The 24,208-nt window shown below is 40.2% G+C and overlaps 1 protein-coding gene across 1 annotated transcript; it reads left to right on the top strand.

The window, feature by feature from the left end:
* Positions 1-1,535: 1,535 nt before the first annotated feature.
* On the top strand, positions 1,536-23,770 carry LOC107786448 (putative amidase At4g34880). Its single transcript, XM_075251016.1, has 9 exons — positions 1,536-1,833; positions 2,490-2,825; positions 18,141-18,214; positions 18,992-19,483; positions 21,689-21,903; positions 22,444-22,622; positions 22,655-22,685; positions 22,806-23,004; positions 23,244-23,770. The coding sequence occupies exons 1-9, from the start codon at positions 1,536-1,538 to the stop codon at positions 23,625-23,627; spliced, it is 2,208 nt and encodes a 735-aa protein (XP_075107117.1). The 3' UTR covers positions 23,628-23,770.
* Positions 23,771-24,208: the final 438 nt, after the last annotated feature.

Below are 24,208 nucleotides of genomic sequence, written 5' to 3'. Positions count from 1 at the left end.
AGGAATAAGAAAAAAATCACAAAAATATAGTACAATTGTCAATATATGTTTAATTAATAAATATTAACTAGAAATGAAAATTATAATATTAATGTTCAATTCTTTTTGGTTCGCGCAGATAGATATACTAGTTTAAATATTAATTGTAAAATATGTGGATACTCGTCTTTTATGTAAAATATGTGGATACTAGTATATCACGCGGATAGTCATACTAGTTTATAGGGTAGTAGCAACTTTTTTCCTTTGGCTATTGCTGCTTGGAAAAGCCGGTCTGTTCCCCCCTTCGACTTTAGTACAGTTCCCTATAGAGATACACAGTAAATCATAAGAATACTTTCCCTTCCACATAATATTAATGGCGATTCAGGGTCAATTTTCTGTTCTCTTTTCCTCATTGCTAATATTGCTGCTTTGCTTTATAAGTTTCTGTTTACCCGAAAAATTGGATAGAGTTAAATTTGTATGTAATTCTAAGGGTATGTGGTATAATTTAACACAAATCGTAGAAAGAAATAGAAATATACAATTTTAACTATAAAGAATGACAAATAAAAATAGTTGGAAGGAGGAAAATGAATGAGTAAAATATGATAAAGTAATAAAGCTCAAAGGGTTAATCTTTCAATATGAGAAATAGAGTTCTTGTTACAATGTATGAATGTCTTGATGCCTTACAGAAACAACAATCATCCCTTTTATAGTGGAAGGATCCTACTTTAGATATAATAAAAAATACATAGTGGGGAACTCATGATGAATTAGTTTTTCCCTAATTCCCGCCAGGATTCTCTCCCCTAGTGCGGTTGCAACGGCTCTTGTCTGTGAGTTCGATATTGGCTCGAGCTCGGCATTGACTCGAGCTCTCGATCTTGACTCGAGCTCAATTCTGACTCAGAGTCCGGTATTGATTCGGGGTCGGTGCCGGTCAGTCTATGAATCTTAAGTTCGATAATTTCGCTTCGCCTCATAGTTCGATTTGGATTCGAGCTCGATAATGATATCGAGCTTGACATTGATCGGTCCTAGAACTCGAAGCTTGATGACCTGACTTCGGACCTCAACCTGATATTACGAAGACGCTCTTCGATCAAAGTATTACCATCTCGACTAGTTCGTACGATGGACTAATCGGTTTTATCCGTATACAAATAGTCCCCTCGTTTCTCAGGAATAATGTAACTAGAAACAACATGATTTTCCAACGGTACGATTAGATATATACTGACGTTTGCATCGAGTCCGATCGTGACGTACGTGATAGTTGTCTCGTCGGTTCAGTTTATCGAGGCATTTAATGCGTGTTAGACGATGGTCGGCCATTACCGATATTGAACCACCACTGCTAAGCCTATAAATATCCCCCTTTTTCACCATTAATTACTTTTACATCTTCTAATCTCAAAATTTCCTAAGCTCTTTCTCATACCTTCTGAATTCGTATGTAAGTGTGAAATTTTCCTTCTGTGTTTTTTACTGCAAAATCTTTCTTTGAAACACCATATCTTCGTTATTTCCTCCTTCTAAATTCAAAAATGGTGAAAACATCAAAAAACGTCCCTCAAAAAGAAGAGGCTTCTTCTTCACAGCCCGCCGCTGATAAAACACCGGTGGAGCCACGGCCTGAGGAGTGTGTTCCCGGAACGTGTCTTCTCACCTCCAATTTTAAGGTCGACAAAGGCTCGTTGGTTCCTCGTATGTGTGAGCCTGTATCGAGGTATTTATGCTCGATAACCAAAAAGCAACTTGCAGAGTTAAAGACAGATTGCAACTGGGATAAAAAGGAAGTGGTAATTCCGGCTCCCGACGAAGATATTACCACCCACGTGGAAGGTTTATTAAGTGTGTATACTTACCCTTTTACGTTAGGACCTTTCGACCCTGTTATCATCGATTTTTATCGTCAATACCAAATAACCCTAGGCCAGATTCATCCTTCTTTTTGGCGGATCGTTATTCTGATCCGTTTCTTTGCGAACAAGATCGAGGGGGTGCCTTTCACCCTCGACCATCTTATTAGATTGTATAGTCCCCGCGTCTTTCGAGGTGGATCAATAACACTTCAACGCCGGGCTACTAAGGTACTGTTCTCAAGCATAGACGAGGACAAGGATCGAGGCTGGATGAGCAGGTTCGTTCGAGTGGAGACTTCGGACCTGATCCCAGTCGAAAAGATGCCATTCCCCGAGGAGTGGAACATGAAGTGTAAGTGTAATACTGTTGTTATTCCCTATCATCTCGTCTTTTTGTTTCTTTCTAGCTGGTATTTCTTTTGTGATGCAGCAGTTCCTTGGATGCCCGGTGCAGTTTCTCACCTTAAGAGCTGGGTGCGGGACCTGGCTTCGACCTCTACATATGCCGAACGTTCGTGACGTGATTTGGCAAAGGGCCGATGAGAGGTTAAAAATCACAGTAAGTTTTTTTCCTATGTCTTTGATAGTTCGAACGAAATGTCTTCCATATACTTAACCAATTTTTCTTATATGTAGGCCTGGGCAGAAATGTGGTTTTGAGGCCTTTGTCCGGCGAGGAAGAAGCTTCGGCCCCGGTTTATAAATCGGCAAAGGATAATAAGAGAAAAAGGGACTCTACTTACGAAAATCCAAAATCGAAGGCAAGGTCAACTCGTAAGTCGAAGAAGAATATCATCCCTCTAACCTTAGAATCAGTTCGGCATCTAAGGGATGAAGACGAGGAAGAAGAAGACGACGGGTCCGTACTGGTGGACCGAATGAAGAAAACCATCGGCGCTCCACAGGAGGCTGGATCGATGGTAGTTTATAATGCTCCGCCTCGAACTGAGAGTATATCGGAGAAAGATTCGGGTAGAGTCCCCGAATCGTTAGAGATCGAGGGTGCCTCCCATCGAAGTCAACGGATGAGGGATATGTTTGAAGAGGCCGTCCCCGAATCTCTTCGAACCGAAGAGAACGCCCTGAGTGACTTACTTGGGGCAGTAGTAATTGATGACTCGCCCACTTTCCCTACCTTTTCCGAAGGGGTGATTTGTTACACCCCATGTTTTTGTACATGGAAGTACGCTATAAGTAAATTTATATAAGCTCAGAAATGAGATGTTACATCCCCCATTTTCGGACGTTAAAGTTTCGTCGTAAGTTAATCGACGTAAGTTCGGGAATGAGATTATTTTGGGATTATAAGTATTGTGCTACTTCAAACAAGTGATGAGTAAATTTGTAAAGGTGAGAGGGTAAGCAAATCGAAGGAAATGAATTTTGTCAAAGTTGTCATTTTGAGATAAAATACGATCCGAACTATAATATCCGATATTTATGGACTAGTGCCATACAAGGTACCACATGACCATGATAGTAAGGTATATAAGGTGTGTTAAAAGTGAGTAGTATTTTAAGTAATTTGTGATAATTCTTAATTATGTGGGTAATTGGTTAATTATTGGATTAGGAGGGAATTAATAAGTTGATTAAGGAGTTGGTGGATGATTAATTAGGGTCTTTGTATAAAGACTAAGGAACCTAACGTGGCAGCAAACCTTGTCCAAATTAATGACTCATAATTCTTATGATAAGGTGTCATATTTAGTAGCTTAGTCATTACGAAGTGTGGGACCCACACCCACTTATATAAAAGGCCTATCAAATTATAAATTGAGATGCTTATATCTAGATGCAAGTAACAGATGGAACTCTCAAATTTAAGAGATCTCTTATCTTATTAAAAGTAGGATGCGAAGGCTTGCTAAGTAAAGAATGGAGCTCGACATTTCGTATGAAACTGCAGCAGTGTGAAATCGCGACTCTAAGGGAGTACGGTATAATCTTTTCCAAGAATATCATACGGATTTTCCCTACTCGATTCGTCATTACGTGTTGTCGCAATTGACGTGTGTTAAAGGGATTGTCAAGAGAATCGGCTCAGGTATGTTAAGGCTAAGCCCTTCCTTCATTTCTGCATGATCTCATAATTTCATGTGTTTGATAACAAGGCATAAAGAGAAGTTCATACTCCCAAATTTATATACATTATCCTAGTCTCATAAATTACAGTATTCTCCTTATCGGGACTTCATATTTAATTGAGTATTGTCTTCTTCTAGTCAAGAGAGCAGAAAGCCTATATATACAGTATTACTATATTTTCATTACCATTGAACTATAATCGATGGTCAGGCCTCTATTGGGCAACCTTTGATTAGATAGTAAGTTTTATGCCGAGCCTACTGTGGACGAGCTCCTATGAGCGAGCCCAGTTGGCCGAGATACAGAGCCTAGTATGGTCGAGCGCCTATGAGCGAGCCTACTACGACATAGTAGTTATATATATACCAAGACTTATAAGGCCGGACAATTATTTTACTTACTATATTGAGAGAATTGAGTCAGTATCAGCAGGAAAGCATATCTTCAGATTATCTTTGACTCCCAGTTGCTTTCAGTTATAATATTATCAGTTTAGTGTCAGCTTTTAGTTATTCTGTTGCCTTGCATACTCGGTACATTATTTCGTACTGACATCCCTTTTTGCCAAGGACGTTGCATGTGCAGGTTCAGACAGACAGATGGGTAGACCTCCTCAGTAGGTGTTTCCCGAGTTCAGCTTTATCGGTAAGCTCTCTGTCCTTCGGAGTTGCCGGATCTAGAAGTTTTGTGTACATCTTGTGTATGTATGTAGATAGGTTATGGGTAGGTTGGGGCCCTATTCCGATCACAGTACATCCATCAGTAGAGGCTTGTAGACATATCCTGTCAGTTAGTGTAGTATGTTGGGCTTGTAGGCCCTGTACGTATATTTTGTTGGCTTGTTAGCTATAGTAGTTATGACGGCCTTATCGGCCCAGCTTTATATTGATGTTTAGTCAGTGTTAGTTTCCGTTCAGTTTTATATTTTGCTTCGCAAATTATCTTGCAATGTGGACCATGGCCAAAGTATGACATTATATGTTCAGAGTCCCTTAGTCGTAAGTTGGCACGCAAGGATAGATGAGGCACCGGGTGCCAGTCTCGCCCCCCAGGTTCGGGGCGTGAAAGAAGTGGTATCAGAGCAGTTCTATCCTAGGGAGTGTACAAGCTGTGTCTAGAAGAGTCTTGTTTATGGGTGTGTTGTGTACCACACTTATAAGCAGGAGGCTACAGGGCATTTAGGACTGTCACTCTTTCTTCTTACTCTAGATCGTGTGGTAGAGCTCAGTTGTAAGAACTCAATTTCCTAAACTCTATCCTATTCATAATATGATGATGCCTATATCCAGAATGACAGTTGGTAAGATATTGAATGTGGCTATGGAAGAGTTAAGTCAGAGGAACTCGATTTTTGATGATGCTTATGATGAGTAAATGTAAGGTATTCAGTAGATCATGTGTGTACTAAGATGTGTAAGCTTCTTGATAAGGATCCCTAAGGCAAGAATACCTATCCACTCTTACGGTAAAAAGGAATAAGAGAATCGGAAGGTAGACACAAGTTTCAGCAAGTAAAAGAAGCAAGGTGAAGAAGGGCATGAGGTACCCAGTTAATGAAGCATTATGAGTAAGATGTGATACATGGATGACAACGGAAGATTAAAAAATACAAATGAAATGAATGACAGTATTACATAGTCTATAGTTAAGTGAAGGAAAAGATGAGAGGTGACAGGCCTTGAGACAACAAAAGAGTATAGGCCATAAAGTCTCGAGAAATAAGCTCGTGACTCCAACGCGACTACCAGAAGGAAAAGTTAGACTCCAGAGTAATAGAAATTAGTATGGGCTGGTGAACAAGATAAACTAAACATGAATTAGGGAGTGAGTAATTTGATAATAGTCGGTATCGTGAGAATTTCAGATTTCGTTCCGGCGATAATAAAATGGAAAATAGAAGAAGGTTCATGAGAAATTCAGAGAATGGTCTTTGAGGAAGACGCTTCCCTGAAGCAAGCAATGTGAGCAAAGTTAACCTTAAGGGACTATGTGTGCCAGTTACACTAGGTGTCTCCCTCGTGACTAAGGAATTTCGTTATCCTTGGTACAGAAGGATTACTGCAAGGCGTGTAAGGGTTATCGATGATGTGAAAAGATGCCAAATATGAAAAGGTAAAACATCTATATGTAGATCATCGTGGCTCCAACTTTTAGTACTCCTCTAAAGGGAGGAATATGGAATAATATGGCATTAAGTCAAAATTAAGAGGTTCTAGTAATTATGGAATAGTAAAGGAAGAATGCGATAAAAATGAGAAAGGAATGAAATTGCACTTATCTAAATCCTACCAATATTCTACGATTCCAGAACACAATGCAAGCACGACGTCAAGGAAAGGAAGTAAGGGTTCCTTCTCAAGATGTTATCGATAAATAAGGAGCCAGTGCAAGACGTAAGTTAAGACAAAGGGAATAATCCAAGAGGGATTACGCGGAATACAAATATGAGAATGAACCAACAAGCAGTTAGTAGTTGATCCAGGAAGAGCCTAGTTATGGCTAAACAGGAGGTTACAGACGAGTCAGCAGATCGTGCAAGATAAACATAGTAAAACCCAATATAGTGAATTCAGCCTCGCAGTAATGTCATTGTAATACTTGAGAAATATTCAGATGGGAGTTGGGGTAGTTAAAGGTACCATATGAGTGTTACGGAAATAAAAGAGAGTGCCACTGGGAAGACTATCAGCATTTCAGTTTAGAAATGGCCCTACAAGCACGTGAGCCTGGAGGTAAGTAACTACGGAAATTTATAGGCAAGGAAGGACATCAAAAATTCTATCGGATATACGATGTAATAAGCTCGCAGCATTTTACAAGAGTCAGAGGGTCCCCCCTAAGTACTACAATGAAAGGCTAGCTGAGGAAATAAGGAAGAAGGCTTCAACCTAAGCATAGTAACTTGAAGAAGAAAGGGTCATGTAAAAACAGTCTTACTACAATGTTGTATGCACTCCATAAGAAAGTGGCACCTATCGTGGCTAATGGACGGGAAGAAGAAAAAGGTCAAAAGATGATATTCAAGATAATATGGGTTGTATGGAATTCCAATATGTGTGGGCACTAAGATAAGCCAAGTATTCATACAACAAGTGGCAGAACAACCAGGAAAAGTAATTACTTACATTTAAAGAATGTTGAGAAGGAACGGAAGGAATTATTTGATCGATGGTCCAGAGTTAGTTACGTTATGAACGCACTTAAGAGTTCGGAGTATTATCCATGCAGCATATATGTTGACAATCATACAGTCGTAGAAGACTCTGGTATGAGTTAAAAGAAATAATTGAGTCCAGGTCATAGACAAAGGATTGAATTGTTAAAAGATTGTATCATGGATATTCCATAACGTCCATGAAGGTCTAAAGTAATAACTAATGCCATGAGCCGCACATCGAAAGATAGCTTAAGCCTACATAAAGATTGATCAGAGGGAAGGGGAAACTAAAGAGTTACATCAACTAAGTAAATTAGGAGTCTGATTATTGGACCCAGAAAATTATAGAAATCGTGATTGAGAACAGAGCATGATCACTCTTAATATCAGGGGTGAAAGAAAGATAGTACAGTAGCCATATTATACAACGGCTCTACAATGAAGTCAGTTACAAGAGTATCAGCCGCATAAGAAGTCAGTATGAAGCTCCCACCGGATTGTGTATACGCCAGAGGTGCGAGTATTGTAATAGAGCTTCAAGTTGTGGATGTGAATCATACCTATGTGGAAGGGAGGTCATGAAATAGATAGAAGATGCGATGCGAGATTTTAAGGTAAGCAAGGTAAAGGTTAACAACATACGAGATATTCAGGTGTAGAAGGTTATGAATAGTCCATACTATGGATAGAAGGCTAGAAGCGCGAGGATTCAGTATCCAGGAATGATAACGGCGTCATCAATGGCATATCTTCCAGCCTATGGTTTCTAGGTACTGAGTGGTCTAGTTAAGAGAGAAAAGAAGAGTTAGAGACGATGTGATGTATCGCTTAATGTTCCAGAACAACATAAGGAAATCTATGGTGAAAGCAAGTTGAAGGGAGGTTACAAGTAATATAAATAGATATATGTAGGTCACAAGCTAAAGTATGGTAGAGCGACAAGGTTTTAGGAAGACAAGAGTAAGGATAAGAAAGGGCGAGTGAGAAGGTAACAAGAATGGATAAGTCCTCGGGATTAAGCACACGAAAACGAGAGAGCTGATGGTTTCTCAAAGTTATAGAAAGCTCAGTATAGCCTGAATGAACTCGAAGAAGTCTAAGACTAGTAACATTTAGAAGAAATGGAATGCTACCCTAGTAATAGAATGAGGGTGTAATTGTGACAAATAAAGGATAACGTTTGGGGCCTCCGATTGAGTAATGATTTGAAGAATAAAAGAAAGGGATTTCATGAATTGTACAGGATTAAAATACCCACGTAAGGTGAATCACATTGGGATGCTATAAAATACGGTTATGAAAACATGGTATCGCCTCATGTGGATCAGTCTAATTAGTTCAAATGTTCCTCGATGAGACGTGAGCCCTAGCGGCAGTGTTACATAAAAGGTCAAGTTGTCAGTGGTAGGTTATAGATCAATATTGAGGTGAATCAACAAGGGATGGATAAAAGTTACAAAGTATAAGATGAGATTAGGCCGTCATTCTTAAGATGAACAGTAATGAGGAAGCATTAAAGGACTTAGACTTATAAATATAGGATAAGAAATGAGAGTAACCTAGAGTTTGGTAGCAGACCTCAGTAACGGTAAATCGAAGTAAGAGTTATGGTATAGTATGGCCTACCTAAATGTAGTAAAGCCATAGACGCCCAGAGGGACAACTTGTCATAATTCTATATATGTTCACAAAGTAAAGCCTAGAGATCGTCTAAAAGCTGGAGGAAAAAGGAGAGTATTAAGGTATTCGCAAGAGTTATGGGTTATGAGAATGATAAGTATGTCAGTCAACATTCGAGGATGAATATTCCAAAAGGGGAAAATGATGTTACACCCCATATTTTTGTACATGAAATTACACCATAAGTAAATTGATATAAGCTCGGAAATGAGATGTTACATCCCCCATTTTCGGACATTAAAGTTTCATCGTAAGTTAATCGACGTAAGTTCGGGAATGAGATTATTTTGGGATTATAAGTATTGTGCTACTTCAAACAAGTGATGAGTAAATTTGTGAAGGTGAGAGGGTAAGCAAATCGAAGGAAATGAATTTCGTCAAAGTTGTCATTTTGAGATAAAATACGATCCGAGCTATAATATCCGATATTTATGGACTAGTGCCATACAAGGTACCACATGACCATGATAGTAAGGTGTTTAAGGTATGTTAAAAGTGAGTAGTATTTTAAGTAATTTGAGATAATTCATAACTATGTGGGTAATTGATTAATTATTAGATTAGTAGGGAATTAATAAGTTGATTAAGGAGTTGGTGGATGATTAATTAGGGTCTTTTGATAAAGACTAAGGAACCTAATGTGGCAGCAAACCTTGTCCAAATTAATGACTCATAATTCTTATGATAAGGTGTCACATTAGTGGCTTAGTCATTACAAAGTGTGGGGCCCACACCCACTTATATAAAAGGCCTATCAAATTTTAAATTGAGATGCTTATATCTAGATGCAAGTAACAGATGGAACTCTCAAATTTAAGAGATCTCTTACCTTATTAAAAGTAGGATGCTAAGGCTTGCTAAGTAAAGAATGGAGCTCGACATTTCGTATGAAAGTGCAGCAGCGTGAAATCGTGACTCTAAGGGAGTACGGTATAATCTTTTCCAAGAATATCATACGAATTTTTTCCTACTCGATCCGCCATTACGTGTTATCGCAATTGACGTGTGTTAAAGGGATTGTCAAGAGAATCGGCTCAGGTATGTTAAGGCTAAGCCCTTCCTTTATTTTGGCATGATCTCATAATTACATGTGTTTGATAACGAGGCATAAAGAGAAGTTCATACTCCCGAATTTATATACATTATCCTAGTCTCATAAATTACAGTATTCTCCTTATCGGGATTTCATATTTAATTGAGTATTGTCTTCTTCCAGTCAAGAGAGCAGAAAGCCCATATATACAGTATTATAGTATTTTCATTACCATTGAGCTATAATCGATGGGCAGGCCCCTATTGGGCAACCTCTAATTAGATGGTAAGTTATATACCGAGCCTACTGTGGCCGAGCGCCTATGAGCGAGCCCAGTTGGCCGAGATACATAGCCTAGTATGGCCGAGCGCCTATGAGCGAGCCTACTACGGCATAGCAGTTATATATATACCAAGCCTTATAAGGCCGGACATCTATTTTACTTACTATATTGAGAGAGTTAAGTTAGTATCAGCAGGAAAGCATATCTCCAGATTATCTTTGACTCCCAGTTGCTTTCAGTTATAATATTATCAGTTTAGTTTCAGCTTTCATTTATTCTGTTGCCTTACATACGCGGTACATTATTTCGTACTGACGTCCCTTTTTGCCGGGGACGCTGCATCTCATGCATGCAGGTTCGACAGACGGATGGGTAGACCTCCTCAGTAGGTGTTGCCCTAGTTCAGCTTGATCGGTAAGCTCCACGTCCTTCGGAGTTGCCGGGTCTAGAGTTTTATGTACATCTTGTGTATATATGTATATAGGTTATGGTTAAGTCAGGTGTACATATTCTGTATATATATGTATATATGTTATGGGTAGGTCGGGGCCCTGTTCCGATCACAGTACATCCATCAGTAGAGGCTTGTAGACATATCCTGTCAGTTAGTGTAGTATGTTGGGCTTGTAGGCCTTGTATGTATATTTGGTTGGTTTATCATTTATAGTAATTATGATGGCCTTGTTGGCCCAGCTTTATATTGCTGTTTAGTCAGCGTTAGTTTCCGTTCAGTTTGATTTTTGCTTTGCAAATTGTCTTGCAATGTGGCCCATGGCCAAAGTATGACATTATATGTTCATAGTCCCTTAGTCGCAAGTTGGAACGCAAGGATAGATGAGGCACCGGGTGCCGGTCTCGCCCCCCCCCCCCAGGTTCGGGGCATGACACAATTTGGGAAGCCCAAGCTTTGGGGGCCCTCGAGGTGGATGAATCTCATAAGGGAGAGGACCTTTTTCGTGATCTGTTTACTGGTGTCGACGATGTTGACGACACTAGTGATGCAACGGATATTTTCCACGGAGTGCAACAGGCTTTGAATTGGGTAAGATTTAACTTACTTTGTTGGCATTATCTTTATGTTTGTTTTTCTTTTCTAACTTCATTTCTTCTTTATTCATAAGTCGCAACAGTTCATCGAGAAGCATGTTCTCGGTCTCGTGTCGAGCTGCATCGATGCGAGGCCGACCTCCAACGGGTCACAGAGGAGAGGAACACCCTTAAACTCCTCTTAGAGCAAAGGGAGAGGAAATTAAGGACCTCCGAGCTGAGTTGGCCAAGGCTCACCAAGGTCAGATCGATCTGACCGAGAAGGTAATGATACTATTAAAAGCCTATGGGCTCGATATTGGAACGATGGCTAATTTTTCGGTCCCACATTTGCAGCAAAAGCTTGAGATGATCGGGAAACTCCGTGAGGAGGTCGATATGATAAAGGCGGAGTCCTTGAAATTGAAAAAAAATATGGACCTCTTTGCTGCAGAGTGAGTGATTGCTCAAACTCGAAGTATTGTAGCCCGTAGGATTTTATGGTCAAGTGAGTGATTGCTCGAACTTGATGTAAGATAGCCTTAGTCTTAATAGTCGAGTGAGTGATTGTTAAAACTCAAAGTATTGTAGCCCGTAGGATTTATGGTCGAGTGAGTGGTTGCTCGAACTCGAAGTAAGATATCCCTTAGGCTTAATAGTCGAGTGAGTGATTGCTCGAACTCGAACTCGAAGATTGTAGCCCATCTAGTGAGTGATTGCTCGAACTCGAAGTAAGATAGCCCTTAGGCTTAATAGTCGAGTGAGTGATTGCTCAAACTTGAAGTATTGTAGCCCATAGGCTTTATGGTCGAGTGAGTAATTGCTCGAACTCGAAGTAAGATAGCCTTTAGGCTAAATAGTCGAGTGAGTGATTGTTCGAACTCGAACTCGAACTCGAAGTATTGTAGCCCGTAGGCTTTTATGGTGTAAGTTTTTCAAAAACTCTTTCGGTAGTGGTCGACCCTTAAGCCTGTTTGAATCATGAAGCAGAATGAAATTTTCAAAATATCGGTAAAGAAGTCATTATACATATGTTCGTATTTTGCGCCAGTGCTCGAGCAAAACTATGCGAGCAATGTCGTGAGGCTGACTGAATCCAATCCATAAACCTGGAAATGACGGGTTGTTCGTTCCCTTTCATCAAGTAGGCATACGAACCACTTAGCAATCCTTTATTTTTGGAAAAGACCCGTATGCTGGTTCGTTTTGACCATTTGGCCCTTACACTTTTCCCTATCGAGACCCTATTTGACATGAATTTGATATGAAATAACTTTCTTGTATCAAACTCTATTTATTCGATGGTAAAGCGGGTATTCGAGGTTGATTGTAAAGAAGCCTTGGATACTATTGAATTGTCCTCAGGTAGCACATAGTTGTTGTCTCGTTAAAAAACCTCATCGGAAAAACCCCATTGGGATAAAAAACGATCTAAGAGAAAAAGAGTGCAATGCGTACTTTAAAACCTGAGGTCTCGATGTCTTTGGTCGAACTCCTGCAATGAGTTAGCATCGAATACATATGGATGAAAGAAGGGAGAAAATCATACCTTAACAATAATATCGTTTGAGAAGTGATATGTTCCAGTTATTTGATAATGGTTCGCCATCTATCGTTCCGAGTTTATAAGACCCTTTTCCGACTGTATCGAGGACTTGATAGGGTCCTTCCCATTTCGGGCCGAGCTTCCCTTCATTAGGATCTCGAGTGTTGGTGGTGACCTTCCTTAGGACTAAGTTCCCGATCCTGAAGTGGCGGAGGTTGGTTCATCTATTGTAGTACCTTTCGATTCGTTGCTTTTGCGCAGCCATTGGAACAAGTGTCGCTTCTCGTTTTTCATCTAATAATTCGAGGCTAATATTCATAGCCTTGTGGTTTGATTTCTCCAATGTATGTCGAAACCTTGCGCTGGGTTCTCCGACTAGAATTAATGCTTTAGAGTCATACACTAAAGAAAACGGAGTTGCCCCCGTACTGGACTTCGATGTTGTTCGATATGCCCAAAGGATTTCGGGCAGAATTTCTCTCCATTTCCCTTTAGCTTCGTTCAACCTTTTCTTCAGGTTTTGGATGACAGTCTTGTTTGTCGATTCGGCTTGTTCGTTCCCACTGGGGTGATACAGTGTTGACAATATCCTTTTTATTTTATGGTCTTCGGGAAATTTTGTCACTTTACTGCCGATAAATTACATACCATTGTCGCATACTATTTCTGCGGGTATCCCAAATCGACACACGATGTGATCCCAGATGAAGTCTATAACCTCTTTTTCTCTCACTTTCTCGAACGCCTGTGCTTCAACCCATTTAGAGAAATAGTCAGTCATAAACAAAATGAACTTAGCTTTATCTGGGGCCGATGGTAGAGGGCCGACGATATCCATCCCCCATTTCATGAATGGTCATGGGTACATGACTGAATGAAGTTGTTCTCCGGGTTGATGGATCATCGGTGCCAACCTTTGACATTTATCACATTTTCGAACAAACTCCTTAGTGTCCTTTTCCATGCTATCCCAGTAGTATCCTGCTCTGATGATTTTGTGAATCAGTGGTTCGGCGCCGGAGTGGTTTCCACAAGTGCCTTCATGGACCTCTCGTAAAACATAATCGGTGTCTCCTGGTCCTAAGCATACTGCCAATGGTATATCGAATATCCTTCTGTATAATGTTCCATCTTCAGCCAACGTGAATCAAGCAGCTTTGGTTCGTAGGCCCTTCGATTCTTTAGGGTTCGATGGGAGTTTTCCGTTCTTCAAGTATTCAATATAATTAGTCCTCTAATCCCAAGTTAAGCTTGTAGAATTTATCTCGGCATGACCTTCCTCGATTTCGGATCCCGAGAGTTGAACGACAGTCCCCGAGTCGATCTCATCTTCCTCGACTGATGACCCTAAATTTGCGAGTGCATCGGCTTCACTGTTTTGTTCTCGAGGCACATGTTGTAACGTCTATTCCTTGAAACAGTGCAAATTTACTTGTAATTTGTCCAAATACCTTTGCATTCTATCTTCTCGAACTTTGAAGGTTTTGTTTACTTGGTTCACCACTAGTAAAGAGTCACATTTGGCTTCAATGACTTATGCTCCCAAGCTTTTAGCTAGCTCGAGACCTGCAATCATGGCCTCGTACTCGGCCTCATTGTTAGTCAACCTAGAAGTTTTGATAGATTGCCTAATAGTGCCACCCGTGGGGGGGTTTCAAAACGATGCCAAGCCCGGACCCCTTCACATTCGAAGCACCATATGTGAAGAGGGTCCAAACCCCCGATGATGTGCCTGATTTTATCAAGAGTTCTTTTTCAACTTCGGGCTTGTGCAAAATATTACGAAGTGGGTAAGTGGTTAACACGCATATGGGGTGACATTGAAAGTATGGTCTTCACTTTCTAGAGGCGCTTATCAATGCAAGTGCCAATTTCACTAAGTGTGGATATCTAGTTTCTGCTTCTCCTAAGGTTCGATTTACATAATAAGTAGGAAATTGCGTACCTTCCTCTTCTCGAAATAGGACGCCACTTACCGTGATTTCTGATATCGCCAAGTATAAGTAAAGTTTCTCATCTGCCTTCGGTGTGTGAAGCAGTTGTGGGCTCGACAAGTATCGCTTCAATTCTTCTAATGCCTGTTGGCATTCCGGGGTCCAGGCGAAATCGTTCATCTTTTTGAGTAGAGAGAAGAATCTGTGGCTTCGATCCGACGACCTCGAAATGAATCGGCCTAAGGCGGCTATCCGTCCGGTTAGCTTCTGCTCGGCTTTTACACTATCCACAACAGTGATGTCTTCGATGGCCTTGATTTTATCAGGATTGAACTCGATTCCCCGATTTGATACCATGAAGCCAAGGAACTTGCCAGAACCAACCCCGAAAGCACATTTCTCGGGGTTGAGCTTCATGTTGTATTTCTTTAAAATCTCGAACGTCTCCTGTAAATGAGTCAAATGGTAGGCGCGCAGGGACTTAACTAGCATGCCATCAATATAAACTTCCATTGACTTACCTATTTGTTCTTCGAACATTTTATTTACTAGGCGTTGGTAAGTAGCTCATGCATTTTTTAGCCCGAAGGGCATTACATTATAACAATGTGTTCCATACTTGGTGATAAATGAAGTCTTTTCTCGGTCCTCCAGGTTCATTTGAATCTGATTGTACCCGGAATAGGCATCGGGAAAAGTAAGGATCTCATGGCCGGTCGTAGCATCGATCATGCGATCGATATTAGGCAGTGGAAAAGAATCTTTGGGGCACGCCTTGTTTAAATCCTTATAATCTACACACATTTTGAGTTTGTTCCCTTTTTTAGGGACTACGAATACATTGGCTAACCATTCGGGATATTTTACTTCCCGAATCGACCCTAATTTGAGAAGTTTAGTTACATTGCCCTTTACGAATGCGTGCTTTACCTCGGACTGAGTTCTTCTTTTTTGTTTCACCGGTTTGAACCTAGGGTCCAGGCTCAGCCAGTGCGTTGTTATTGACGGTGGGATCCATGTCATGTCTAAATGGGACCAAGCAAAACAATCTATGTTATCGATAAAAAATTGAATAAGTTTTTTCCTGTGTTCGGGGGTCAATCCCGTTCCCAGGTATACCTTTCTCTCGGGTAGATGCTCGATCAATATAACCTGTTCCAGCTCTTCGATCGTTGATTTGGTGGCATCGGAATCTTCGGAGATGATAAAAGTTTGAGGGGTCAGAAAATCCTTCTCCTCTTCTTCTATTTCTTGCTTCCCCGATTCGGTCGAGGCTGGCGGCTGTGATTGCTATTTAACTTCTCGTTTACCTTTGATGCTTGACCTTTTCGAGGTTGATAGTGTCGATATCAGCGTTATCTCGTCGACCCCGCACACTGTTTTTATATCGTCCGACATCGGAAATTTCATTACTTGGTGGAGAGTCGAAGGTACCGCCCTCATATTGTGGATCCAAGGCCTTCTGAGTAGGGCATTGTACCTCATGTCGCCCTCGATTACGTGGAACTTGGTATCTTGAATAGTTCCAGCCACGTTCACCGTTAGAATAATCTCCCCTTTAGTTGTTTCACTGGCCATATTGAAGCCGTTTAAGACCCGAGTTGCGGGCACGATTTGATTTTGTAGGCCGAGCTGCTCCACGACCCTCGATCGGATGATATTCGCAGAGCTACCTGAATCCACTAAAACACGCTTAACTTGAACTTTATTTAACAAGATAGAAATTACCAGAGCGTCATTATGGGGCTGAGAAATGCCTTCGGCTTCTTCGTTGTTGAATGATAAAGTGCCTTCGGGCACGTAATCTCGGGTTAGTTTTTCTCTAGTGATCGGTATCTTTGTGCGTTTGAGTATGGGTCTCTGTGGAGTGTCGACACCACCGACGATCATATGAATGATATGTTGGGGTTCCTCTTGTTTATTTTTTCTGTTGGCGTCTCTCTCTCTGAAATGATTCTTGGCTCGATCACTGAGGAACTCTCGAAGGTGGCCCTCATTGAATAGACGGGCTACCTCCTCCCTTAATTTCCTTCAATCCTCGGTCTTGTGGCCATGTGTGCCATGATATTTGCACATTGAATTTGGGTTTCTTTGGGAAGGATCGATTTGCATGGGTTTGGACCACCTAGTATCTTTGATCCTTCCGATTGCCAATACAATGCCCGATGCATCGATGCTAAAGTTATATTCCGATAACCGAGGTGCCTCTATTGGATCAACATATTTGTCAAAACCACATTTGCTCATAAGTCCCCGAGCATTCTGTCCTCGATCACTTCTTCGATTGTTTCGGGCGGAATTGCGTCCCGAACCATTGTTCCTTCGATCTGCGATGTATGGTTGATATCGGTCCCTGTTCGACCTTGGCTCTCTATCGATGTCCCCCTAGTTTTTAATAACCGGCCTGTTTGGATGTACTGATCCAGAAGGAGCTCCTAATTGGTCGTCAAATTCTGATATCAATTGTGCACATGTGCCCAAGTTGTGGTTGGATACTCGATCAAATTCTATTTTAGCCGACGTGATGCTATCGAACTTCGCTTGTTCAACCCTTGGGTGAAAGCTTGAACGGCCCAATCATCTGTGACCGGTGGCAATTCCATGCGTTCCATTTGAAATCGGGACACGAACTCCCTCAACATTTCATTATCCCTTTGTTTAAATTTGAAAAGGTCCGATTTCCTTGTTGTAACTTTTATGGTACTGGCGTGTGCCTTTACGAAAGAATCTGCTAACATGGCAAAGGAGTTGATGGAATTCGGTTGCAGGTTGTGATACCAAATCATTGCTCCCTTTGAAAGGGTCTCTCCGAATTTTTTCAACAACACAGATTCGATTTCATCATCTTCTAAATCGTTACCTTAGATGGTACATGTGTAAGAGGTGACGTGTTCATTGAGGTCGATCGTTCCGTTATATTTAGGAATCTCGGGCATACGGAATTTTTTGGGGATTACTTTTGGGGCTGCACTCGAGGGAAAAGGCTTTTGCATAATTTTTTTGGAATCCAACCCTTTTATCATTGGTTGTGCCCACGGGATATGATCGACCCTGGAGTTATATGTTTCTACTTTTTTATCGTTTGCTTCGATCCGCTTTGTGAGCTCCTCGGGTATCTTAGAAATTTCAGGAGTAGTCCCCGATTCTTGCTCATTTGATCTTACTATAGCTGGCTCCGTTCTGTGTGCAATTTCTCGAGGTGGACTGGGCTCCGGCCTGCTCGGTACCTGGGTTTGGCTCTGCAACTAAGCTATTGCTACCTGTTGGGCTTGCAGCATTTAAAAAATCATACGCAAGCTGACTACGTTTTCCTCAACTTTATGGGTGTCTCGAGCTGCAGATCAGTACCACCATGAACTCTATTTTCAGGTTTAGAATGTTGGTTTGCCTCAAGGGCCACATGCGAATTAATGTCTAGTGGTACTTGGACCCGAGCTTCAGGTACTTTGACTCGAGCTTCCACGACATCGATAAGCGGCCTTCCGGCCTTAGGCGTCAAGTTGTTGATTTTATCTTGAAGGTCGACTTCGTTGTCAATAGGTAAAGCCATTAATCGAGGGTTTGTCATTGCTAATCCGAAGTCAAAGACACTTTCAAAAGACAAGCGTAAACTGGTGTGTGTTGCAGATTTGTATCAAATAACCACTATTATCCTTAGCCCCACGGTGGGTGCCAAACTGTTTACCTGGAAAATCGGATAGAGTTGAATTTGTATGTAGTTCTAAGGGTATGTGGTATAATTTAACACAAATTGTCGAAAGGAATAGAAATATACAACCTTGACTATAAAGAATGACAGATAAAAACAGTTGGAAGGAGGAAAATGAATGAGCAAAATATGATGAAGTAATAGAGCTCAAAGGGTTAATCTTTCAATATGAGAAATAGAGTTCTTGTTACAATGTATAAATGTCTTGATGCTTTACAGAAACAACAATCATCCCTTTTATAGTGGAGGGATCTTGATTTAGATATAATAAAAAAAACATAGTGAGGAACTCATGATGAATTAACTTTTTCCTAATTCCCGCCAGGATTCTCTCCCCTAGTGCGGTTGCAACGGCTCTTGTCTGTGAGTTCGATATTGGCGCGAGCTCGGCATTGACTCGAGCTCTCGATCTTGACTCGAGCTCGATTCTGACTCGAAGTCCGGTATTGATTCGGGATCGGTGCCGGTCAGTCTATGAATCTTAAGCTCGATAATTTTGCTTCGCCTCATAGTTCGATTTGGATTCGAGCTCGATAATGATATCGAGCTTGACATTGATCGGTCCTAGAACTCGAATCTTGATGACCTGACTTCGGATTTCAACCTGATATTACGAAGACGCTCCTCAATCAAAGTATTATCATCTCGACCAGTTCGTACTACGGACTAATCGATTTTATCCGTATACAGTTTCAATAACACAAATGGAAATTGCGAGCAGGAGTACCATTTCAATATTGAAGAAGCTACAATCAAAGACATACAATTGGCCTTTGCCCAAAACAAGCTCACATCAAGAAAACTCGTTGACTTGTACTTGCATAAAATTGAGACCCTTAATCTTGTTCTTCGTGGAGTTATCGAAGTGAATCCGGACGTGCGAAAACAAGCCGATGAAGCTGATAAACAAAGGGAGATAATTAAGAAGAAAATGAGCAGTTTACACGGTATTCCTGTTCTGGTCAAAGATAGCATAGCAACAAAGGATAAACTTAATACTACTGCGGGGTCTTACGCGTTGCTAGGTTCAGAGGTGCGTAGAGATGCTACAGTTGTGGAGAGGCTAAGGAATGATGGTGCTTTGATTTTGGGAAAGGCTAGTATGAGTGAATGGTACCATTTTCGATCTTTCAGTATTCCTGATGGATGGTCTGCTACAGGTGGCCAAGGTGTGGTGAGTTCTCGGAGCATACTTGCTTTTCCTTCCACATATTGTCGTCTGCTCACTCCATTCCAATTTATGTGGCATACTATTCCTATCCTTTTCAGTCCGTCCTTAGAATAATATCATACTTTCTTATTCACAAATACACGTTACCCTTCCAGAACCACTTAGTGAGATTTTATGCAGCAAAATCGAGCAATGGATCTTAGAAGAATTCCACTTTGAAGCACGACTCTTTCTATTTCTGTGCTGGCATTTGAGTTGTCTCCCTTCCTCTTTCAATCGAAACACTCGACGCAGATAGCTCCGGTGGCCCCCGCTTCTGCCTCTATCAGGCGGCGACAGCCCCCGGATTCACTGATTCAAGGGTTTTAGATGGGATGGACAGAAGAGTTTGAACGGGCGAGAGTGGATATAGGAAGTTGTGTTGTTGCGATCTATCTGGCTGTAAATATCTTTGGATTTCTTCCATTTGAAATTCGATTTGAACCAAAGACGGAAGATTTTGAGGGTTATCAAATGATACATAGTGCGATACAGTTAAAACAAAGTATTTTAGTAAGAATAGATACCTTGGATACAGGTAACCCCTTTCATATAAATAAATGGAATTGCAATCTCCATTCTACAGCTGCTCTGATGTCTCGCCTGCCTGCTTGGTTATAGGGCTATAAGTGAGCAGGGCTTTTGAAAATAGAGAGGTAGAGCAGCTAGGAGCCTGCCTCCGCTCAACCTTTCTGCCCCACCTATACTAATATTGGAGGATTTTTTCTTATTTAGTAGATTTAGACGACTTTTCTAATGCTTTGTTATTGTATTTCCATATTTAAAAATAATTTAACTTTAAACTTTCTATTCCGTTAATGATATGACTGTTATAATTCTGTATTGCTGTAATAAAAAATTAAACTTTCTGAAAAAATAAAACAGAAAGTTAGTAATACTTGTTTAACGAAATAGATTCTGAAAAACAAAAAACAGTATAGGAATAAATCGAGCCCACTGAATACACAGTGTGTCCTTAAGAAAATTATTCCCCTCAAGTACCCGAGGTGCTGGAATATATCCTCCCAGGATAGAACAATTTAACTCATCGGAGTGTTGGTACCAAAACGCAGGTGAACAGCGAGCCACTCGAAGACTGTAAAACACACTGGAATTTATTGTGAAGAAGAAGAAGAAGAAACTCAAAAAATTTCGTAAGTAAAGATTCTGGGATTCAAACTCTATTTATAGAGTTGCTGGCATTGTTTCTGAAAAGGTTTGTAACCTTTCAGAAACAGCCATGGCTGTTGGAAAAGGGTTGTTTGAAATATTGCGGGAAAAATATATTTAAAATAATCCGGGAAAGAAAACGGGCCTGACCGAATCGGGTCGCGGGTCATGGGTTATTCCGGATTGAATTTTTCGTTAACCGAAGCCGAAGCCGAAGTCGAAGCCGAGCGACGACGGCGGCGCGAGGCTTGCCTTTTTCTTAACTCTTTAAGAGCTAGAAGAAAAGCAATTATATATATACTCATCAAAAACCTTTTCTTCCTCCGATATGGGACAATGTCCCTTTGTCAAGGGAAACTCAAATATTTCATTTTTTCCTCCATTTTAAGCTACACAAGCTTAAAATTCCAACAATGACTACAACACACAAATGTCTATGACTAACTTTTATACTCCCACCTAGTCAAACGCTGCCACATAATTGGGAGAATAGAAGTAGTATTACTTTCTTTCTCTCTTCCTTCGTAAGGACGACTACTTTTGAATTTTTCAGGTAGGTTCCAATCAAGGAAAATAAAGAGGTAATACTGGATAATTTGTTAATACTCATCAATTAGTTTGTAAAAGCCCCATTAAAATGTATGACTCAACATGTTGGGATCAGCTATATCTTACTCCCTCCGTTTCAATTTATGTGAACCTGTTTGACTGGACACGGAGTTTAAGAAAAAATAAATTTTTTTGGAATTTGTGGTACTAAACAATTCAAAAAGGGGCCCAAAATATTTGTGTGGTTATAAAAACTTCTCATTTAGGGTAGAATTGTACGTTTAAGCAAAATAGTTTTCAAATTTAGAAAGGGGTAATTCTTTTTGGAACGGACCAAAAAGTAAATATGTTCACATAAACTGGAACGGAGGTAGTACTAAATTATAGTATTGTTTGTTTGACGAAATACTGTCAGAAATTTTACTGTTGTGGTCCTTGTGGAAAATGCAGAACCCGTATGTGGAAGGAGGAAGTCCATGTGGTTCAAGCAGTGGATCTGCAATATCTATAGCAGCTAACATGGTGGCTGTGTCATTAGGAACTGAGACTGACGGCTCAATTATCTTCCCTGCTAAATACAATGCTGTTGTAGGCCTCAAACCCACCGTTGGACTCACTAGCCGTGTTGGTGTCATTCCCCTCTCTCCTCGACAGGACACAATTGGGTAATCTCTGTATGCTATTGTCAAATTAGAATTGCTTCATTCCATCAACGACCAACTAAGCGTCAATCCGAGACTAGTTGGAGCAGTTATATGAATTCTCATTTGTATCCATTTTCATTCGACTACTAAATATATTTACAACTTAGATGTTTTCAAAAACTAGATGTTTCCTAAATCTCACACTTGTGCTAGTAGACAAGTATTCTGAAGAAACTCTGGATCTAATGTGCAAGTGTAATAACAATAATAATGCCTTAATCCTATTGTATCATTGCTTCCATTTCGTTCACTGTTTAGCTATAATGTATGTTGATTTTGAGAGATTGTATAATCTCTATTAAGAAATCTTTTCTTTATGTGATTCAAGGCTTACCTCATCCACTTTTAGCACCTTCCGCTATTGTGTGGTGTTGCGCCTAAAGCTACTACATTTGAAAGTCTATGTATGATATGCCCAATTGCTTATTTAGTTTATCTAAACTTAGTGTAAGCAGCATAGGCAAAAGGATTATATTATGTTGCTGATGATCAAATTTGCAGGCCCATATGCAGAACGGTTTCAGATGCTGTATATGTTCTTGATTCCATTGTTGGCTTCGATATAAGAGACCTTGAAGCAACAAGGGCAGCAGCAAAGTTCATTCCAGCCGGTGGTTATAAACAATTTCTCAATGAAGATGGCCTTAAGGGAAAGAGATTGGGTGTGGTAAGACATCCTTTTCTGCCCCTTCCGATGTGTATCAAGCTGATGCGATATTGACTGGTCATTTGCAGACACTAAGGTAAAAGTATGAGCATTATAGTTTAGTAATTTAACATTTCATCATTTTTTGCCTTTCTATGCAAGATTTATACTCTTAGTAACACATTTAACTTTTTTTTTCTTTTCTAGATAAGTTCAGGCAAAGAGGTGCAGTTGTATTGGATAATCTTGAAATTCCAAATATTGATGTGGTTTTAGACCCCAATCAAAGTGGTGCGGAAGTGGCATTACTAGCAGAGTTCAAGCTCTCACTCAACAATTATCTAGCAGAGCTAGTCACACTCCCAGTTAGATCACTCGCTGAGATAATAGCCTTCAACCAGAATAACCCAAAATTGGTATGTCCTTTCTCCAATCATGTGCTTTTGACATGGTTAGTTATAGAAGTTTTCCTTTGCAAGCTATATCTCTTTCGCTAAAACTATGGATTTACATTGTATACACTGACTGTAAAATTTAACCGACTATAACAAATTATTATCCTATTTTTAAAGTTACCATATTAGATATATACTATAAAGAGTTGGCACAGAATTTGAACTCTTAAACTATTTGGTTGTTGCAAATATAAATACAGGAAGGAAGTAAAAGCTTTGGTCAAGAAATTTTCATAGCAGCAGAAGCAACAAAAGGGATTGGAGAGAAAGAGAGGAAGGCAATGGCGATGATGGAGAAACTTTCAGAAGATGGATTTGAGAAACTGATGATAGAGAATGAACTGGATGCCTTAGTGAACATAGGTTCAGGTGTTTCCACAGTTTTGGCTATTGGAGGATATCCAGCAATAATAGTTCCTGCTGGTTATAATAGTACTAATGGTATGCCTTTTGGTATATGCTTTGGAGGGGTGAAAGGAAGTGAACCAAAGCTGATTGAGATCGCTTATGCTTTTGAACAAGCGACCATGATCTGCAGACCTCCTTTCTCCAAGTCAATTAATACTCTTATTCCTTCATTTTAAAAGCTTCAAAGTTCTTGGTTTTGTGGGGAATTCAATCTTCAAAGTAGATGATGTGCTTTCCTTTTTCTCAGCATAGTCACTGAAGTTTGTTGTTTTCCAACCACTAGTTCGAAGATCTTTATCCTGTTTGGAAATTTTCAGAAGTGTAGGGAGTTGGAAACTTTGACCACATTGGCTCTATGATGGTCAATTGTAATTCTAAAGTATCAAGTATCTTCGAGTAACATTGCCCAAACACAACTGAAAATGAGGAATATTGTCTCAATTGGTTTAACTCGAAATCAAGGGTATCCTTTGATGAATGATCAAAATAACCATTTTAAGTAAAAGATATTATTCAAATTTGAGACAGAAAGAGCTCCTTTTTACTATTAACATATCCAATGTTTTGAAGAAAATGAATTCAATTTTGCCGTCTCTAAGTTATTATGCTAGACAGGTACTTAACAAACTAACAAAAATAAGCCAGAGAGATGGGCTCATTAGATGAACCATTGATCCCTCAGCCCGCTTATCACACATGACCTTGAAATAGGGAATTGGTTGATGGGAAAGTTTACGAGGAGTGTGGTATCACATGA

This window comes from Nicotiana tabacum, chromosome 4, assembly GCF_000715075.1.
Source record: "Nicotiana tabacum cultivar K326 chromosome 4, ASM71507v2, whole genome shotgun sequence".
Classification (NCBI taxonomy): domain Eukaryota; kingdom Viridiplantae; phylum Streptophyta; class Magnoliopsida; order Solanales; family Solanaceae; genus Nicotiana; species Nicotiana tabacum.
This window is presented reverse-complemented; position numbering and strand designations above follow the sequence as displayed.